This window comes from Varroa destructor, unplaced genomic scaffold (genome assembly GCF_002443255.2).
Source record: "Varroa destructor unplaced genomic scaffold, Vdes_3.0 BEIS01000004.1, whole genome shotgun sequence".
Classification (NCBI taxonomy): Eukaryota; Metazoa; Arthropoda; class Arachnida; order Mesostigmata; family Varroidae; genus Varroa; species Varroa destructor.
Genome location: NW_019211457.1, coordinates 7,144,801 through 7,166,851, shown reverse-complemented (window position 1 = coordinate 7,166,851; position 22,051 = coordinate 7,144,801). Strand labels below are relative to the sequence as shown.

At 40.0% G+C, this 22,051-nt stretch overlaps 1 protein-coding gene across 1 annotated transcript; it reads right to left on the bottom strand.

Annotated features, from left to right (window-relative positions):
* Positions 1-7,804: 7,804 nt before the first annotated feature.
* Positions 7,805-10,334, bottom strand: LOC111249546 (iris-like). The gene has a single exon (XM_022803549.2). It carries the CDS (start codon positions 10,286-10,288, stop codon positions 9,080-9,082), a length of 1,209 nt encoding a protein of 402 aa, XP_022659284.1. The 5' UTR covers positions 10,289-10,334; the 3' UTR covers positions 7,805-9,079.
* Positions 10,335-22,051: the final 11,717 nt, after the last annotated feature.

The following is a 22,051-nucleotide window of genomic DNA, read 5'->3' as shown; positions in this document are numbered from 1 at the left end:
GATGGGGTTGTATTAGACCACCCCCTGTAGTATTGGCAAGAAGGACGTTGGGTGACAGACCGAGTATGTTTACAATAAATCATATACACGTCTAAATCGCTGTGGGGTATGACCAAGTTGAATATAGGTCAACTATTCCCGTGTGTTTTTTTTCAAATTTTATTTCTGTCACCCCACAGGGAGCACTGCGCATTAACTGGGGAAGACGTTGCTTGCTGATGTTAAGACGACCTGGTTTAGCTTTGTCGTTGGCCGGCAAGGAGCCATTCGCTTTGTTTACGTATATTTACCTATAAATTAAGAGTGCAATGTTTCACCGATTATGATATTGCTTCTGAAAAGAGTCAGCGCTCATTAAAACGCTTTGTCTTTCGTGTCGTCAGAAAAACCTAAGTACTACAAAAATATTCAAAGATGCTCTTACGTACCTAATTTCGTACGATCACAACCCCTGTTTGCAGAGTTACGTGTAAATCTTCCAGAAAGAGCTTCAGAGAGACGATTTTGCTTATCCAACTCAATTTGGAAAATCAAATTTGAGAACTCGTATAGGGTTACAGACTGTTTTAATATAAACTTGTGACAATATTTCAACTTTTGTAGACAAAGCATTGCGCATATACAGACCCTCTATAAGAAACACTAATAACCAAAAGATATCCAAATGAGCAGACCGTACAAGGCACGAGGCTAATATCACAAAAGTTGTCCAAAAATCACCACCTAAAAATATCAGCTAAATCAATTTTTTCAACCGACCTTCGTTTCAGCTTCATTTGAACTGCGTATAATACGATAGCAAGATACGTAGGAGTTCCCTTCAATAAAATATTTTGACAGCTCCAGCATATGATCCACTTACCGAAATGCCAATGTACCTCTTATACTCTAACTAGAAGTGTAATTATAGAAATGCACAATTCTGCCAATAGACTAACCCCTTTGTGGCGCACTAGACTTCTCTGGTTTCATTACTCGTCGCAGACGGCACTGATGGAGAAATCCTCGGAAAAATCAGCGTTCATAGGTTACTGATAAACGAAGTAACCGACATTAGCGGCAGACGTCAGAACTCTAAAGCGTTTCGAAGCCACGTACGTTTAGCTCTGAATAAGAGCTGCTGAGCTAAACTGTAAAAATTTAAATTTCCCTGTACGGGCTTCAAAGTTGAACGGGTTTGAAACCGGAACAGAATGTTTCTACAACCAGGTGAATCTTAGTTGCTACTGCTGGACCAACCGAAGGACTATTGCAATCTAAATTGTAAACCTGTAAGTTGTGTCTCCTTCAATCTATTATGTGTTCCTGCCTCAATTTATAGCACTATAACTGATTGGTTATTGTCAGTCGTTCGAAATTTAAGGGCACCAAATTTCAACATCTACTCTGTGTTTAATTCAGCGTCCGTTTATGCGTCTGTTCACCCCGGAACCAAAGGCGCGGCGGAATTCTCAGCGATAAATCTTGGAACGACGTCTCCCTTCACTAGCTTTTGAAAGCAGTACGGGCCGGATCTTGTCGAGGCGGAAACAAGAAGAAAGACTGTTTAGAAAGTGGTCGTACGAGTTGCCGTAGCTGACCCGTTTAGCGGGCGTTGAGCTGACCGCCGATCGAAGTGGGTAACGTTGAAATGGCAAAGCTTCGATTGTACACCCACACGAAGCCAGACAATGGGCAAAGGTGGTAGCTGCTAGCCGAATGAGCAAATGGGTTATGTTCCTCCACATTCGTCTATCAATTGAATCAACAAAAAGTTGCGTTTATATACCGTCCTTTGCCTATGAATTTCGTTGATGTCCAAATAGGCCTTATTAAAGGCCAAAGTACCAGAGAAGAGCGGATGACAATATGAGGCTAAGAAGTCTCATTTTGTGAGCTTTTTGATTGCGTAAATAAATATGATTTTGCTTTCTAGATACCTATTGACACATCTAGCTTTAGCAGACCTGGTGATTCGTAACGCGTGACGCTGGATAACTTCACAGTGGAGGTTAGGAATAGATAGGAGTTTGTCTATGGATTGAGGTCTCGTCGACAGTAGGCTCTTGATTGGGTTCCGTGTAGAGTTCTATAAGCTGTTCTTTCTTGTCATTTCTATCCTGTATCTAGAACTGCCGAGTGTCTTCTGTTGAGAGAGAGAGAGAGAGAGAGAGAGAGATTCTATCTGTTGTTGCGTTCTTCCTTCCAATGTCTTTTTTTTGTTTTCTCTAAAGAAAAGGTAGCTATTCTTGTCGAACTGCTTGATCTCGATAACCGATATCTGACTACAGTGAAGCTAGCTCTAAGTACTTAGCATATTGGGCAAAATCATATTTTTCCAACCCAAATGTATAACATGGTTATATAGTACATATCGTATAACATGCTTACACACGATAAAATCACAAATCAACTCTGAAAACAATGGGAGCTCGCTTCTAGCATACACGATGATGACATAAAACAGCCGTTATGTTAATATGGTAAAATACTTGACTTTCCGCTAGCGATCGTCAACTCGGCGTTGCAGATCTTTTCGTCCATTATCTAGGATTCAGATTCCGTTTAATGACACCCCGATGAGCCTCATACACAGAACCAGTATCGGTGACGAGCTTCTTGAAGAAAAATCTGTACGGTTTTTGCTATCGCTATCTGAACAAGCTCATTTACCGATCTAACGATGCTAAACCAGCTCAATTAACCCGGTAACATACGTCGACGGAAAGGGAGTGTGATGTTAACAAAACATGAGGTTTCCCCAACGCCTAAACGTTCACACCCGTACAACAACAAAGGTAAGCGCTAAGAAACCCACAACCTAAGTGGTCTGGCCAGATCAAGTAGAATTTGACATTTGGTTTTTAGTCTTCATCAAACCCCTTAGTTTCTTGGTGTTTCCGCCTTTTCTGTTCCTTTGAACGGAAGCACACCAGGGAGCACAGTGTCACATGACTAGTTGGAGTCTCGGTCTTCGTCGTACGAGGACAAATAAAGAAAAGGTAGCTATTCTTGTCGAACTGCTTGATCTCGATAACCGAAAGCGGCGTTAAGAATCCGTCTCTCTGCAACGCGGCCTCCGTGGTGGACTCATTGGTTCTCATTTTCCTCGTTGGACTACCATTAGTTGCTCCCAAGGGAGATTTTAAGGATGCGATGGATGCTAAGGGCCCTGTGAGATAATTTAGGGGTTCGTGTAGCTTTCATGTTGACAGCTATATACAGCGCCTCACCCCTTAGCCATAAAGCGTACTAGTGCCTTTCCAACATTGTTAGCCTGTATGATACAGGAGTACCGTCGTGGCATCGTGAATGCAACGAAGCCGCAAAAGAATTTGGATGGACGTATGACAGCCAAAGTCTCGCAGCTCTATCAGCCCTTTTGCACCTTATGAGCTCACTATAGTTTAGTCTAATGAAGCAACTGCAACAGCGGGCATATGCAATAGAAGCTCCATGCATAGAAGAGGCAGTTGGAACAACAACGACGACGAGGAAAAATGAGCTAAAGAAGGCGTATGCATGTGCGCAGGTGCACGCGTTATATTGTTTTCTGTTTGAAAGAACGCATTTAGGTAGTAGCCAGAGTTCGAAAGTTTTCTGCATTGTTGCAGTTACAGCGGCTGACAATGCTGCAGAACCAACTGCACAAGGCTATTACAACTGTTTTGAGAAACGCAGTGACACTGAGGGGACGTCCTGTCGGGTTAATGGTGCAACTTCGATAGCGCCCCACTACAAACACGGCATTATTAGAACGGAGCATATGAGCAGAACTAGCCAAGAATTACAATGCGAAGATGGAATGTTTATTGGCATATATGACCTTCTCTCGTCTAAATGGTCCTGAATGGCCTGCAGTTTCGCAGAAGAAAAAATTTAAAATTATTTATTATTGGTCGCCGTTGGACGGTAGTTTGGACAGCTTACCCTATTGCCAAGAAAGCTAGGAGTCGCTGATTTGAGGTCCGTCAATAACGTACACTACGCGATACACGTGACTGAATGAAAAAAAAACACATATCTCGGGCGTTTGAATAAATTGCTGCTAAATAAGGGGTCTGTTGAATGTAAGAAAGTGAAATTCCGAGTCAAACAAGCAAATTAAACTGGCCAAAGCTCAAATGTAAAATGTTCACATTGTCAAACTTGTGTTCCCTTATTCATTGTATGTATGAGTTCCATATGTAAAATACTAGCAACGTTAATTTAAGATAAACTAACATAATAACATTTCCAGTAGGATTTTTTGCACGCTTTGCATAAATTAACTAAAATCAGTATTGATTATGGTTAATCTTAAAATATCTATATAGCAGTGTCATAGTATTTTCGTCGGAAAAAACATATAGTTCCACGAACAAACGTTTTCGTTCACATACTCAGAGATGAAATTTATTAAAGGTCTTCGATAAATCGTCGGAAATCGGAGCCAATCGTCTAAATTCGATTAACAAACAGCTCTATCTATGTTTCGACTTGTGAGTTTCTAATGACATTGTACCAGATGGCTGACTCCCAGCACGATACGAAGTTACTCCAGGCCCGGGTTTGAACCTGCACCACAACTCGTTTCTATAAAATTAGCAGGCAAACACGTTACCCATTAAGCCATCACGCGGATGCGTCGAACGCAATGGATCCTGGAGCTTACACAAAGTTCTAACAGGAACAGCAGACTTCAACCAAAATAATTTAACAACTTGTTAACAGATTATAAGTACTATAACCAACTGTACGTCTGTTCTGGGTGGCTTCGTTCTGACTGACGGCTGGTCACCTAGTGAATGCGGCGAAACTTACCACGCATATGGCAGATGATAGCGGATAAAACAAAGTATTTGACGCCGAGGGTGATACCAGATGTACGTGTCAGCGTTAAACAACAGTAATTCTACTGAAAATCGACTAATGGTGGAGAAAAAACACTTAGCTAGCTGCCATACCTTTGTTTATGATGAGGTCATATTAGGCATAATAAACTACCATTGTGAAATGTTTGTATTTGAGGTTGGAAAGGTAGCTAATCGAAATCATGAACAAGAACTAATAACAGAAACAATTCATTACTTATTTTATACAGTATATGTCTGTAGCTTACATGACGACTAAATGGCAAAATGCACGCCGTGAAGTGCATAAACAGCGTCAACAGAGATAAATGGCTTCGCGTATAGTAATAAGATAAGGCGAATCTCTTCGAACTATTTTTTATTATATTGGGTTAACATTGTAGCTACGACAGGGATGTAGATGAAGACGGGTGTACATAAAAAGAAAATTTATTATCAAATATAAATCTAAAGCTAAACTGTAGCACTAACGCAATTACCTGTTCCATATAGGTAATGCGGCTGATCTTTATTTCAAAGTATGCTGTGTCAAACTGTTTTTTTAACAATTGACATTTTGTGTCGTTTGGCATTTTACGGTCTATGAATACGTGGACGCCCATGGCGCAAAAATTCGTAAATCATAGGTGTCGTTATTTATCAGTGGAATGACTGCGCCTTTTTACGGGACGGTCAAATCGGAAAGTCAGATTGTATAGGCGTATGTGTAGAAATGTCAGTGAGAAATCTTGTAGCGGCCGGATGGTTCAGTTGGGTCCTGACATGGGCTCAGGTAGACGTCGAGTGCGTTTAAGGACGAAAATATCACCGATAAGCAGAATACTCCGTCTGCGTCTCATGACAATGAATGAGCTAGCGTCGCCGCTGCTATCGTTACCGAAACGGGACATATGGAAGCTAAGCATGCTCCTTTGTCGATAGACCCCATGGCGAAGATCTAGCGCGATCCTGGTTCGATGGCCAAACCAAAATCCATTTATAATTAGGATACTGTTGTTATCAACAACAAACCTTTCATTCAGAACGCTGGTAAAGCGCAGGTACGCTACTTCAGCTCTATTGAGCTGATCGGCGTGATTGTCGACTTGGACGATTAAGATGTTCATGAAATGGACGTCGCTGGTAATGAAGTGCCATTCACTCAATACTAGGAACGATCCCTGCCGTCCCTATCCGGGAATATTAAGTTGCATCGAAGTCGCCCGCTTCAACGAGGCCTTAGGACAAGGCCTTGCCGTAATAAAGAATTATCCTAATAAGCTGGTCTTTGCTTTGCGCCGACATTCGAAGTACGAAATGCGGATACACTCATGTAACAAAGGCCGTAGCACGGTACGTTACTTTGCACGAACTCCGTCGGAATCTATAACTGATAGGTCGTCATGACGGCCTGATGAAGAGCCTCTACTCTTACACGGCAAGCGAGTCGAACTCCCGTTATTATTACGTGGCTTTTCCAGTAAGTAATCAAACATTGCTATCAACTTATTAATCTGTGAATCAGCAATTGACTTTCTATATTACCCGCAAAATAAAACAAGGCTAGGAGTTTCCTTGCCGAGATGTTTTTCTACAATTGACCTTAGGTCGGACAGAACCGTGTTCACGAAATCATTTGAGAAGTTAGGCTTGCAGGATATTCACTATGCGATATTAGTTGTACGAAAACTTTTTGATTAAAACGAGGCTGAAAGAGCACGTTTCTTAGAGGTGGCCTCTAAACCGAGTGCTGTCTTTCATAAACTATGTTTATTCAGTGCGTCATGTAAATCTTTGGTATACTTAAATTTTGTCCTCAAGTTACCTAGCAAATTTACGTTTACATAGTTGAAGGCATAGCACGGATACATCGTACACTGTTTTGATATTTCATCTTCAAATTATGATTGTTATTTCATTTTCGATAACGGTTTGTCTTCTGACATTGTAATAGGTCGGCTAACCGGGCACGCGTGGAAAAAACAACCATGTGTCCAAGCTAATAATGGTCCCGGCAGCCTAGACATTTAACACTATACTATAGTTACTGTTTACTTACGTGATTGATTCTCTGTGATAATAAACTTGGTTCTTTTTTTTTTTTTTTTTGTTTGTTAAAGTTCTCAAAACTGACCGATTCAAATTCTTGTGAAGAAATAAACTGCAACAATTTGTATTTTAAGAGACATGACCTTTGACCCATGCGTTCTGGACATGATCAAATAAAAAACACCCGAATCTACTTAGCAGTACCTATTACATTCGTGTTCTCCCAGATAAACGTGATATTCGCTTGTGTCTAATCGCAGACCTTAATAACCCTGCACCTTACGGTCTCGTTAAAACGTCGTTGAAAAAAACCATATGTATTAGGCCTTTTAACGTGTTTGTCTATACCGTCACAATCCAACAGCAACTGGCAAAATGCATTTCTCGTAGTGAGGCTTGCTAGGCAAGCAAACTATTCTGTGAGCTCCATTTGATGCAAATAACTGTTGACGAAAACATCGTAAGGTTCCAAACAGCCACGATTTAGCACTATCTTTTATAAGCGAGCGATCTGATTCCGTCAATTTATGAAGAGGAATGAATATTCAGAGGCAATTGCCATTCAGTGACGTAATGATGCGTCTTTGCGTTCTGATCTTTTGAGGTAGTCTAGGTTTGAGGTCGGGCATGTAGATCCATTTTGCATTGTGTTTGAAGGGCCCAGAATTTCGAAACAATGCCTAGCATCGGTACGTAAAGTTCGCATTTATTTTCAGTCGGTCGATCCCGCTGTTTGCCTTAATATAGCGTTTTACGACAGTAGATTCAGTATCGTAGAGCGTTAATAGGCTACGTATTAGAAAAACGTTTGAGCTTGGCGAATTTTTACATTTTTTTTATTATTCGTAAATTGTGCATTCGCTCGTAACGAGGCTATTTTTGTCAATTTTTTCTCTTTGTGTAGATGCATTTATTGATAATACCGCTGCATGGGCAGCTATTGAACTAAGACCAGTACTACCGATGACTAGACTTTACTGATGTTGTCGATACAATGACAGCGCAATGCAATAGTATTTTGTGCTTAATATGTGACACAGCTGACAGAACTACTCAACAATCCGAATTGGCTGATTCAATTCCCGCTAACAATATCTTTTGTATGACAAGTGTAGGCCGGCCTAGTACTAGGTATGATCACCCCGTCGCTTTGTGTGCTATGCTGCAGGACGAATCCCAGAAAAGTCCAGCAAGACATAAGGTAGCTGAACGGCTTCTAGTGGGGGCTAGCTTCTGATGCCAGAACAACGCGTGATTCTAACGATTTGCTCAAAATAGCTAAATATATTAAAAACAAAGTATGATAAAATGCGGAAGTTGTGACAAGCTCAACGGCCCCTAAAATTTACTGCTCGAAATAGAAGAATTGCTGAAATTAGACATAACGCATATTTCAATGTCTTTCAATTAGACTAAAATCATACCAAGACGGCCTGACTTAATATTATTATTACGTCTTCTTTACCGGTCTATTCTTAATGCTTTAGACTTCATTCCCGGTTTTATTGCCTGCCCGGCAATGACTGCTTGGCGAAAAAAATTCTGCTGTTCTCTCCGGCTCTCGAACTTAACACTCATCTTAAACGTCCCAGGTTCAGTGGACAAATACGTCATCACCGGACCATCACCGCAAATCTACGTCTCAACATCAAATTAATGTGCTATACAGACTGACTTCATTGTGAATGATGATGCAATTTCAAAAGTATGTTGCAGGAAGTTTAAGTTAACAAAAATCCCCATTTTTTAATGTAACCAGTCCATAGTCATATTGAGACATTTAGGCTTTCATATTGTAACAAGTTAATTTATCGCATTTCCGCGATTCTCAAGAACTTAATAAAACTACTACCCTAAGGTGTGGTAGTCAGAATACCTGAAACGGCTAGAGTAATATGGTACCACTCGCTTTACCAGTCACCGGACCTTGTACTTGGTATTTGTTCTAGGTAATATACAAAATGGTAATACCTATTGTATCTCGAATACGATTTTTTGAATGCTTAGAAAACTACTCGAGTTAAGATTCCATGTGTTTAGCTAGACTCGTACAACCATATGATGCGTATGCTTTAATAATTCACGTTGAGCTCGTGATGTAAATCTGCTGATATGACATTCTTGACCAACAATGGTGAATAAATAAAATTTAATTAATTAGATATATTAATACGTATTAATAATATAGATATATTATGAGCCTCATTGAGGCCGGCTGCTTAGGGCTGATAGCAAATTCCACTTAATGAAGCAAGATTGCCACGCGTATGGATAGCGAAATAAAAGGGCCGATCGATTGTAATTTTAATAGGGCCCTCTACAACACCACTGAGTGGCGAAAAGCGAGTCGCTGCGGCGGCCTCCGCCTCAGACCCTTTTTCATCGACCTCAATAACCGCTTGATGGATCACGGGCGATAACTTGCACGGGCCGGGGCTCTTTTTGAAGAGTTCTCCAAAATCTCCTTCACCGGCGCTGAAGATCTTCTTCACTCCGAGCGCTTGCATATGGTCGACGATGCTCTTGTATTTAAAGTTGATTTTGAATTTTGGCATAGTAAGCACAATGTCAGGTCCATTAGGCTTATACAACTTATCTAGGATACGAAACATTTCTGCTGCGGTCATTTTTGCGATGATCTCATCGATATGTTTCTTTTCATCTAACGGAATGGCAATAACCATATAGGATTCAGTCTCTCTGTACATTATTTTCACTGTCCGAAGGTGATCGGTATCGAAGTACTTGAAATCGCCCGACTCCTTGGTCATAAAATGCTTCTTCACTTTGGTACCGTCGCGGAGCCTGAAATCCATCAGGGCAGGTAAATTGTCAAACTCCTCCATCCACGAACCTTTGAAACAAACAGCATTCAGAAGCAACAAAATGGTATCCGCGGTTAGTGCTTCAGCATCCAGAAGCTGTTTGATGATTTTGTTGGTCGTCGATGCCACCCATGTGTTCGTTTCGGCCACGACTTTCTTGCGATCTTTCGAGAAGTTTACCAGTTCTATTTCGGACTCGTATTTTTCCCGTAATAAGTTGTCAAACTTTGCCTGCACCTGGCAATCGTCGTGAGCAAGATACTTATTTACAATTTTGAAAGGAAGTTCATTATTTTTAATTATATCGGAATACATTTTGTGCAAAACAGCCTCGTCCGTGGAGCCCACAAAACTAAGTACTTCCTTCTTGGTGTCACCCTTGAGTCCAGCCGAGAGCATTGTGAAGGCCGTCCCAAGGCTTAACGGTGAGATGACGAAGTTCGTCTTTGTCTCAGAGCACAGCTTCTTTATTAGCGCTATTCCCAAGCTTAATTTCATTTCCGATCTTTTTGTTGTTATCTTCATTTTGTCAATCTTAGGTTCGGACACGATGCAATTTTCAGTCAAACTCACTGCGTTGTCACCGGCCACTGCAGACGGCATTGAAGCTAAGGCCAATATCGACGCGCGTTTAATCCAATCGTTTGAATTTACTGCTTTTTTTTTTCACTTAGCGTATCTGACTGTGCTGAACATAGCTACCAGTCACTGATTACGAATCTACTGGACTGGGATTATAGTCTAAGTTACCTTTAATTAACGAACTGGTAGCCACTGTGGTTCACTTGTCGTTCTTACCCTGAGACCTTTTCAGTGTTCAATCCAGGAACACTTTCCAGGTTCGAAGCACAAATTTAGGGGTCAGTCTGGGAAACCGTCAGCGGCTTAAAGAAATGTTTGACGACACCCAACGAGAAACGTTGGCACCAGTTTGGCGTTCAGATCCTTCCTTCGCCCTGCTCGCTCCTTATCAGATCCCCTATTTACCTAATGTTTTTTACCTACCTCGTGCCCGATAATTTTCGTGCATAAGCACATCATACTCCTCGTATTCTCCACTTCCAGACCTTTGATAGTCTTCAGGTTGCTCTCTCGTGTTTCTTGCCTTTTCCGTTCCGTGTCGCCCTTCAATAGGACAGCACATGAACCGATCTGACACTTTCGACGAACTGTTTTCTTGCATATCATTTTATACCCAATATTATGTCCTCTTCATGAATTCGAGCTTATGTATTGTCTATTTTTTGTGCACGAATTTCTGGTAGCTGATATGGTTTAACCGAACGCGGCCTTGACCTTGAAACAACTAACATGTTTCCAGGTACGTATGAAGATGCGGAAGGATAAGATGGATTCCAAGAGTTTTCAATCGTATCAGATCAAAAGGTCCGAAATCTTTACGCTATTGTTTATGCGGAACTATACACGGTTCAATGTGTGCAAGATATTCAACTGTATCATTGGAGATGGAGTTTCAGTAGTAGACTACCGTGATGTTACGGCAGCAATTTGTTCTGTTGTTAACAGACTACCTAGACGCCTGCTCCACCGTGGTGTCTTTCAATTCTTAGAATGCGAAGCACGCAAAAAAACAAAATTTGATGCGTGTTAAATTTCCAGGTATAGGATTTGCTTATCGTTTAATTCTTCTTTCCACGGCCTTCGAACAAATCTAAAATGTTTATTTATTATTATTATTCTAATCATTTGTTGTTCGTAAAGGCACCAAAGAGAAGATCGTTTAGCTACATTACAGAATGCTATGGAATGATCACATAGTCTCCGGCAATGCCGTGGCCTAGGTATCATCAAGCTTCAAATAGAAATTATTGAATAAAAACATTCGAGCATCTTGACCTTCAGTAAACCTTTATCTGAACTGTCACTTGGACGCTGTCTAGGTGTGCTACGTCCCCCGGACGACACATACAAACACAATCGTCATAGGTCTATATGATAGCCATAGTACATTATTTTTATGCAGACATTGATAAGAAAAACCTGACAGATTGACTCAAAAAATCATATCATGGATGCAGAAATATGTCAGTGCTGTCACGTATATAGTTACAGCGCAAAATTCTACTAGTTATCCGTATTATCATAGAAATCTGGCCGCCTCGCAGTCCTGTGACCCAATCAAACTTTGTTCGCAATAAAGCACATGCTATAACCTATAAAAGGGTTTGGAGTAGCTGTAATACGTGTTCAGTGGCCATCATAAACGCAACTCGTTCAAGGCTTGATGCACGTTCCGCTGAAAGCTTGTATAGTACTAATAGCGAAATGGAATGGTCGATTTATGATGCTCCTAATTGGTCCCATTTGGCCTGAGAGATTAGTGCACGACATCGCAATATATCGGCCACATTCACAGTTCCTTTATCGCCGATATCAATGTGAATTACGTCCAGTACTTTACGCGAATTACAAACCTTTTCAGGATGGTCTTCGAAATCTCCTTTATCAGTAGTTAAGAGTTTCTTCTTACGGATCGCTTACATATGACACTCCTGTATTTATATTAGACTTTGAATTTTGACATCGTTTAAATTACATCCTCAAAATTGATTTAATAGCTTGAGTCATTTGTGAGGCCGCCATCTTAGCTATGATCTCATCAATACACTCTTTTTCGTCGATGGATTGGCAACGACCAAATGGCATTTGGCCTTCGAAATGTTCACCATCTTAGGTTGTTTGCTCTCAAAATACTTGAATTCGTACGACTCTTTCCACCGGAAGTTCTTCCTTACTTCGATCCCATTGCGTAGCATAAGGATTATATTAGAAGACGAAACTTTAAACTTGTCCATCTAAGGGCCCTTGAGGTAAACAGCACAAAAACCGTCTTTTCGGTTAAAGCTCCATAGCAAAGTAACAGTTTAATTAAGTTGTTGGTATCTACGTATTTTCTTTTTCGGTTTTCTTGAAGTCCTTCCCAAAGTTCACGATGTAAAACCCGGACTCGCATTTTTCCTAGCAACTCGACGAAGTGTTCCTGTTCTTTGCAATCGTTATCAGGTAAATACGTATTTGCAATTTTACACGGTCGATGTTTCATATTTATTAGTTCAAAGTAAAATTTGTTTCATTCATGTCACCCAGGAGACTAAGGACCTTTTTTTTGCTGTCATCTTTGCTGTCCACCAACAAGCATTGCAAAATTTGTTCCAGGTCTGGCCGCTGAGATAACGAAGCTCTTCATATTCATCAAGACCATCTCCAAAATGAAGTTCACCTCGGATATAAGCGTCATCCCGAATTTCTTTAATTCAAGCTCTCAGGAAAGCCTTGGTGGCGTCGAATATTGTTTACAGTCGCCAGACGATTTCACTGCGTTGTCACTGTGCCCAAATATGAAAATTGTACAAAGGTGATTGTTGACGCGCGTCTAGTACGATCTTTTGAATTAGGCATTGCTAGGTAAAGACAAGCATCCTGACATTTTTTAAAAGGAAGGTAGCACAAATTCTGATTCCGGACGATCGTTTTTGCTATTTTTTATGCGTAAATTTGATTCTACATAAATGTCTAAACACTGAAAATACCAATTCAGCCAGTTCGTATAGCCGCACGGTATTTTATGGTCGATATTTCCTTTATAATGAGTCCCGTTGTGGAGACGATCTGTCCATTGGTGTGAGCATTGTAGCTCGTATGTAACAGTTTACATTCGGCAGGTGCCCGCAGACGTCTAAGACGCTGAGTTCCCTTCACGGGGACTACTCCTGTTCTTTCTGTCGTATTGAAACAAATGCTTCCATGAGCAAACACGTTACCACAACGGTATCATAAAGTCATGTTCCTTTTAGCGTTACTGGTCTTGGCTGACTCCCCGCCGTAGAATCTGTGTTGTGCTCAATCTGAAAAACTCTGTCTGCTTTGTCCACAGGTATTCGTGCTAAGAACGGCTTATCGCACGAGAGTGCTGGCCTGATAAAGTCGCGCGTTAATACCTTTTCTCTTTAGGGTCTGGATCACGTTTCACACGTATCAAACGTATGTTGTTAAATGACGCTAGCCTTCATTAATAGTGGCTGACAGTCTTTTCGGTATTACTAACAGCTAGATTAGATATTACACAGAAAACGGCAGTATTTACCAGTTTAAATAATCAAAACACGTATGTCGGTTCGAAGAAAAAACATCTATAAATTCGAAGTAAAAGTTCACAAACTGTTGTACATACTACTGTCTATACAATATATATAAACTGCATATAGATAAAAATATACATAAACTGTCTATACAATACATTATGCGTTTTATTGGAAACTGCAGCCGTTTTAAACGATGTGCCTCTGAATAGTGCACGTCGCCAAGCGAACATCCATAGCATTGATCAAGCACGAGACCTACGTGTATCAAACTTATACGTGCAAACATGCACAATATTTGATCTGAACAATGACGCAATCGGATGTCACCCCCACCCCCGCCCTCAAACGCGCTTGTGCTACCTCTCCACCGGGTTTTGTAGATGTTAAGCAGAATATTTTTTGGCAAATTGTCTTTCTTTATGGAAGGGCTGACACCATTCTACGCTGAAATGCCCGCAAAGAACGATAGCGCTTGTGGTACGGTGAGGACTCATTATGGGTACCCTATCATACTAGGTAGTGCTATGATATCCCGTAAAGACGTATAGCGAGGTAACATTGAGGATATAGTTGTAAAAAATGATTAATCGGAATAGATTTAAAAAGTAACTTTTTTTTAACTTGAAAAAAAATTTGCTAGAGCTTGAACCAGAGGCCTCTACGTTATAGTCTCGCTTAAACCCACTCCACCATCGAATTGATGTTAAAAGTCAAAATAGTTCCGTCGCAACAGTTTTAGGATACCAATCCATGATAAAAATATGTACACTATCGCTGTACTTTGAAAAATTATCAAAGAGATTCAAATGTTTGCGTACAGAAAAGGCACGTTTATATTCATGGAACCCTAGTAAAGATAAAAATGTGTTTTTTTTAAGAAAATTGACAGTATTACAGCCTGGTCTTCTATAATAAAGGGCGAATTAGAGAAGCGCGTTAACAAGCAACAGTGGAAGATGGGCTGGTATAACACGGGATGGGCTAAACGGATAAAAACTAAACCAAAACTGAGATAATTCGAATAATTAGTTTAGTTACTTTCTTATCCGCAGCTTCAATGAAACATATTGTAAAGCTTAAGATTTTCAAGAGGCTTAGCTTGTCCTATCAGCTAACAATAAAACGATAGCAATAAACGTAATCAATCGGACCTTTATATTTTTACAAATTTAAATAATTATGGTCTTACCTTGTTATAGGTCCTACCAGTTGAGCATGAGAACATATAACGCAAATTGTTTCAACAAAGTTGTACGTGTTTGTTCTCCGATCTTTTATGCATTTAGTAATTAGATGAAAATTAAGTGTTTAGCAAACGTTAGTAAAATTGAACAATAATTCGCCTTGATACGTGCCTAGAAATGACTGAATCTCTGTCATCTTTTCTACCGGTTCAGTGTTAGCAATAACGCATGAAACTGGCCTCACAATTGTAAATATAATCAACGTTTTGGATAGAGGCAATATGTCGGAGGTTGAACGCGCAGACAAATTGAACTTATTTGAACTGATAGCCAAAGTAAATTTCGCTTTGGATATAGATAAAAAAAAAAGTTTTAAAAAAAATAGGAAAGTTGTGCACCAAGATGAAAAACGAACTTTTTACCACTTACCTTTAGAATAGATTTTACGACGCAGGACCGATACCAAAAAAGAAGTGCTTAATTTTCTGGGTTGAACTGGTGAAACCGGTTGGCGCTATGTCCATCACGAACCGATCAACGACAAAAACTTACTTCTAAAATTGTAAACAAGTAGCTCACCTGTACCAATTCCAGATGCCGAAAGACTTCGGTAAGTTGATGAAAGAGAAATGCAGGTTTAGAATTATTCAGATGCTACGAAGGTCTGCAAGAATATAACAGGGAAAATGCCGGATGATGATCTCTAAGACAAACGCTAAGAAAAACTTGAACAACTTCTTTGTCCGGGAACTCTGAAGGCAATGAGTTGTGCTGCTTACTTGGAAAATAAATAATTTTGAGCCGATATTTTTCAAGGCTGGATTCGCGACAAGACCAAGTGGAAGAAGAACTTCAATGACGAAAGTAGCGATGTAGTCGAATATTTTCAAGACAGGAAAGCTCAAAATGATATATCGTCAGGAAAAGTAAAGTTTTATTATTAGCTCTGTCACACTCAAAAAAACACTCAGCCACAGATAGTCGTTTGTGATTTCAGCTCCAGATCTCAATAACTATTCATATGATTACTACAAAGCTTCGTAGTGCTTGAGAGTCCTCAAAAAAGACGAGCAGGTTCGAGTATCCCCCTCACATCTTTTTTTGCGTGTGTTCAAGTTCTTCGTGCAACAGCTGACGTTATATATATACTTCAGTTCGAGTTTTTCAAAACCATCGATGCTAAGGTACGCTACTGCGAAGAGGTATTTGCCAACATCATGCAAAATCGAATTCCGTTGAATTTTTTGTAAGTTGTTTATTAATTAATACTTTATTACTGATCATATCGAAATTTTTTTCGACAGTGGATTACTTGACACATGCGAAATGCTCTTGGCTGTAGCAGAGTTCATTGAGGTAGTGATCGATTGGCTTGTACGACCATCGAACTGACACTCTTAAAAGAAACATACCTACAAGCTGTCTTAGGTCTGCGAGTCCCTATGTGCCTGTTGTCACTTCTTTCTTTTTTTTTAATCTACTTGTTGTACTACTAATGTCTTGGTTTTTACATATTTTAAAAAAATCCTAAAGTTGTCCCTGTTAGGCAGAATGCTGACCACGCCGTGGACACAGCCATGTGTCAGTTCAATGATATATATATATATATATATATATATACATATATATATAGAGTATTCTTATATGAATATATATATGCGCAAATAGCAGACGACGGTTGCCCCTCGCTAAAAAGGTTTACATATCTATACATCCGACAGCTAGATGAGCTAATTCATTGCTGCCACGGTCAGAGGCGGGCATCGTGCACTATGGTTAGAAGCCGAACTTGACAAATCGGTTGTTTCCTTCGTTCACGTTTTTCCCTGAGTGAGCTCTTGGATCCCTATATATTGTACGAGACAACCGAGCCAGCAGCTCACAGTTATCAAATAGGTAAGTTAATCCATAAGTTTAAAAACGTGATCCTATGTCATTTAATAAAGCATCATAGCCCGTTTGTAGGTAGGTTTAGCACGTGTATGTATTTGTAATTTGAATTCACGTTAACGACTAAAAATTACCAGTTCCCCAACGGAATCGTTGTAAAAATTAATACGAGCTACTTTTTCGTTTCTTTTGTATTACGAAATTCTTGTTAGGAATAAATTTCCGATACTCGCTTCACAGTATCTATCTAAATTAAGCATTCCTGTTTTGAAATAACCTTTGTGAAGCCTTGGTAGGTTCGAAAAATACGAACAATATCATACGATTCAAGAATAATTTATAAATATTTAATCTCATATTATTATGGATGAACCAGAAAATTATTCGCAAATCAACATATTTACGAAAGTGATTGATATGGCACGTAAGTCTACTTACCACTCTTAATCAGCTGACATTTTTAGATGGTAAATCCTGTGTCAATGTTTGTTTATACGCAAAGGTTCTTTTTTCTCTGTGCCTTGCCATGTTTGAGAAGCGCACTAACTATGCATCTTCCCCTAGTACAATTGAGTGTATTTAGATTCCAGAAATTGATGGGTTAATTCTTTCAAGTTTCAACCCGACTGTATTGCCAAGGGGAGTTGATTGATTCAATTGGGGTTCATCTGTTTGAGCCATCTCCCTAACACTTAGCAGCCAAGGCTAAATCGCGCCCCTCGCCGCCTGCGCCAGGCGAAGCTCCATATGTCGCGTTCGTGGAACGGCCTCGTTTGAAGAACCAGCAGAGTTTTAGAGAAAGAGAGTTATCGGTTGAAGAGCATGTGGTTCATGAGTGCCCACAAATATATATAGACTGGGTCAGCTTTAAAGTAACTACAGTGTTTTTGCGCATTTTGGCGATTTCAGTTGCTTCATTTTGTCGCTTGTTTTATTGAAGGTGGAACTGTTTTCTGTAAAGATTGCGGTACCATTTCATTGAAGCGACGCATCGAACCTAAGTTGTCTGTAATTTCTCGCTCGCAAAGTAACGGATAGTTAGGATGGGTGACAGGACAATTAGCCATGGACAGTCACCTGCTATTCCGCCCCAAGATAATTTATATAGTAACTACAATAGACAAGACCTCGTGGTGCTTGAATGCCTCAGAAGCAACGGGCAGTTCCGAGTCGCTCCCCCATATCTTCTGATAAGAGCGTCTGAGTTTTTCATGCAGCAATTGACTAAAGTGGTGCTTTATGGTTCCATATCTACTCCAGTTCGATTTTTTCAAAACCATCTGTGCTTAGATGTATCCATTACTACTCCAGTTCGATTTTTTCAAAACCATCTGTGCTTAGATGTATCCATTACTACTCTTGATATTATCCTGTGGTATCTGTCGACTGGACAACAGTTTTACCATGATAATAAACATGTCATCGAAGTATATGCTGCTGCGAAGAGATATGGCTTCAACGACATCATGCAAAAGATGGAGGAGATGATCAACTCGAACATCGAAAACTGCCTACACGATAACAACTTCTTGGATCGTTCGAAGTTTGCCGTGGATGTTGATATGGTGACTGAAGTTTTTGCCCGCCTTCCCTCTGAAGCTACTTACAAATCCAAACTAATGGAACGACTTCATGAGTGGAGCGAAAATGATGCTGAAAAATCGGGAGTAGCTACCAAAATTTACAGAATATTATTTCCTGCGCAAAATACACTTTTCATTGGAGAACCGCGACGTGTGCGTCCACGTAGGTCCAGTGGCGTGGCTATTTTCAGTAAGAAGACATCTAATAATAGCTCTTCTGTGACCTTCCTTCCATCTGGGGTGACTTGCCGTGGGATATGCGAGTCTGCAGAGTCAACACCAGCTAGCGGTTTTATAATGAACGATCAACATTACTTTACGATTGCGGGTAAAGTCTACGTACGACGCGTCCGCTCTCAAGAACTACCCCACGAAGTCCCTGTTCTCAGTACCATTGGTCAGCCTTTCGTCAGAACGAATGTACTTGGCACTGCTGCATTCTTCTACACTCCAACGGAAGTCTACGCATTTGATGCTCGAAATATGAATCTGGTTAAAATTGCAGAGAACATACGCTTCCGATACAATGACCATACTATACTGAGTTACGATCACAATGAGTGTACGATTGCCGTGGCCATTCAGCCACTCGAACAAGTGTGGACATTCACATACAGGAGAGGTGATACAACAGCCTATCCCTCCTACAGGATGCAAATACCTAAAAATATGAAGCTGATTGGGGGTCATAACGGACTGCTCTACTTCTGCTCTGTTGAAGGTCCCCGGTGGGTATGTGCAGCCTATAGTGGATACGCAGAGATTAAGCGAATCGACCTCGGAGACATCGTCGGTATTTCTGATCATCATATTTGTGACGACTTCGTTTATATGCTCATTTCACGAAAAGATGATAGCGCTATAGAGAGACAACACGTGTATGGCTTAGACTTCAATTTCGGAAAAGTGATATTTAAAAAGTCGTTCAAAAAGCTGGGTCTGCAAGAGGTAGGACGGATGATACCGGTAGTGGCATAAGAGAAATTGTGAACAAATTGTAGTCGGTAGGAGCTAAAAGTACACAGATGTAATACTTTGGATAGTCTATTCAGAAGGATTATAAGAACGTTAGCGTTCGATAACGGTGTATATTTCCTGTAGGAGATATGTGGCTTTTTTTGACCATGAGTAGTAATAGAATTATATAGTACTAGTCATCCGTAGAGAAAACACTGATTGTTCTATATATATATAATATTTGTATTATATTCCTTATATTATTAGAAATGTTAGATCTCATCGGTTAAATATGTGTTCACCTATTTCTCAAATAAAGTGAAATTATTGTTTTGCAGTCTATACCTTTTAATGTTTTTTCTATGGTTAAATTGCAACCAAAGTGACGTTTTATTTGACTATATCTCTTGAGTTACCTGGATAAGGACTGTAGTCATTGATAATCGACGAAAGCGCTCCTGTAACTCAAAAATAGGATATCTATGGGATTAGTGGATCACGGCAGAGTTCAACCCATTTCTGTCGAGAAAGGAGGCGGGTTGTTTTGCGTGAGCATATTGCGTTTATACATTTAAAACGTGCCCTTTTACAGTAGAAAGTAAGTGTTTGAGTAATGTGGAGGAGAATTGTGTTTATAATTGTCATAATGAGGATTCCAAAAGGGCAGCTTAGATGGGGATTTTTTGAAGGTCAAGATTTTCCAATGTCACTGGTTTGGCAACGTTTTTTTTAGTGTGTGTTTATATTTAGGTCGTGGCACCAATGAGAAATTGGCGTAAGTCATGTATTCGAGATATCATGTGTTAGTCAGTTCAATTGAAGGCTGTATCAGGACCCTGTAGTTGTAGCAGCAAGTGGGCGTGCTATCGATTTCTGACGTACGTGAATCATTTTATTTGCGAACTTTGATAGATGGGGACACCATCGAATTAAGACGCGCCTGTTTCCATGCTTAACATGTACCCCAACGGAAAGACCAACAAAAGATGGTGTAATCATCCTAAATGTTTTTTTACATTCGTTTAGCTGCCGTCGGAAAATTGCATTTCGAACCTTTTACGCTGAAAATAATAAACTCTCAAAATGTCGTGCATCTACGGTGTGAGAATTATTGTTACTACGTTATTTTGACCACTCAGACGCAGCGACATACCCAACAGGTGGTAGTTATTTAACAGATCGAGGGCAAGTGGTCGGGATTCACTAAAACTCTTAAGAAGTTCGGGAAATGGCACCAGCTATTCCAGTTGTTCGTACTGAGAAAAGAACACTTTAAACCGATACCAAAGTTCATCCGCCCTCAAGATCGCGCCGGGCTAGTTTGACACTCCTCATTAAAAAAAAATGATTATTGATTCGTGCAGAGTATCAACACGCAAAAAGTGTTGCCAGGAGAGTTCCGCTCAAAGATATTGACTTCAAATGAAGGTTTATATGAGTTACCATATCAACGTCGCCATATGACCATTAAGAAATGCAATCTTCGTTGGCGATGCTTAATAAAAATATGCTACGTTACATTCTTCAAACACTGATTTACAAAAAAAAAAACAGAGATTATAAAACAATTTGAATCATGAATGCAGAAACACATCAATGTTACCTTTATGTGTATTGTTACAGTACAAGCCTTGCTCATGTTATAGTAAAGCTCAGTCCAGTTTGCCCGCTGTCACTTATTCAGTAAAATTTTATTTGTGATAAAAGTATATGTTCTAACAGATGGAAGACTCTACAGGCGCTATAATATAACTACCACGGCCACCATCAGAACAAGTCGTCCAAGGCTGAAAGTAAGTCCAGAAGAAGGCGGACCTCTTTCGTGTAAATGGAAAAATAAAGTAGTCTGTTAATGGCGGTCTAGATCAGACTCGAACGATAAAGAAAACACGCAACTTACTTCGACGATTATTCCATGCCTATTTCTATAAGGTTCTACTAACGTAAAAATAAAGTACGTTACATGCCGTTAGTAATCTCATAATAAAATGGAACGGTAAATTTTGATAAAACAACAATATGGACAACTAACTGTGATCCCCGTAAGTAATTATCGGGTACTCGACTACTGATACAAGAAGCTAAATAAATATTAATTACCCATACTACCATTAAGTATTTCTTCATTAAATAAAACAGATACTGACCTAAACTCGTAATTAAAATGGCTTTGCTAGCAAATACGAAGCAGATATTGATGCTTATGGTGTTACCGATCCAACACTCGATATTGTTCGGTTCCGCCAGTTGCAGCTTCCGACTTCGATGTAGAATAGGCTGAATAATCGTCTTGCTTTTCCTCCTTATGAGCAACTGCACTTTCGCAGTTTATGAGCAACTATTCGCAGCCTATCGGCCTTCACATCAAGGGATCACCTTTGGTAGTGAAAAGCTTGAACTTACATTCCTAACTGTAGTACTCATCAACATTACAAGATTCCTCTGTACCTTTGTTTTATGTCGTTTTACCGCAACCCAGCGAATGGATCCTAAGCTGACCTGGAACTGTTTCGATAAGATTTTCGAAGTATTCTTTAATGGCGTTGGTGGTTTATTTCACACGTGGTCCTTTTGTGCGCTCGACAATACTATTGAATTTGTAGTTGATTTGAAATTTCGGAATTACGGTTACCACGATTCCTATGCTCT

Bases quoted from the DNA above. Each gene is read 5' to 3' on its own strand.
- LOC111249546 (XM_022803549.2), bottom strand. From the start codon at position 10,288: ATGCCGTCTGCAGTGGCCGGTGACAACGCAGTGAGTTTGACTGAAAAT.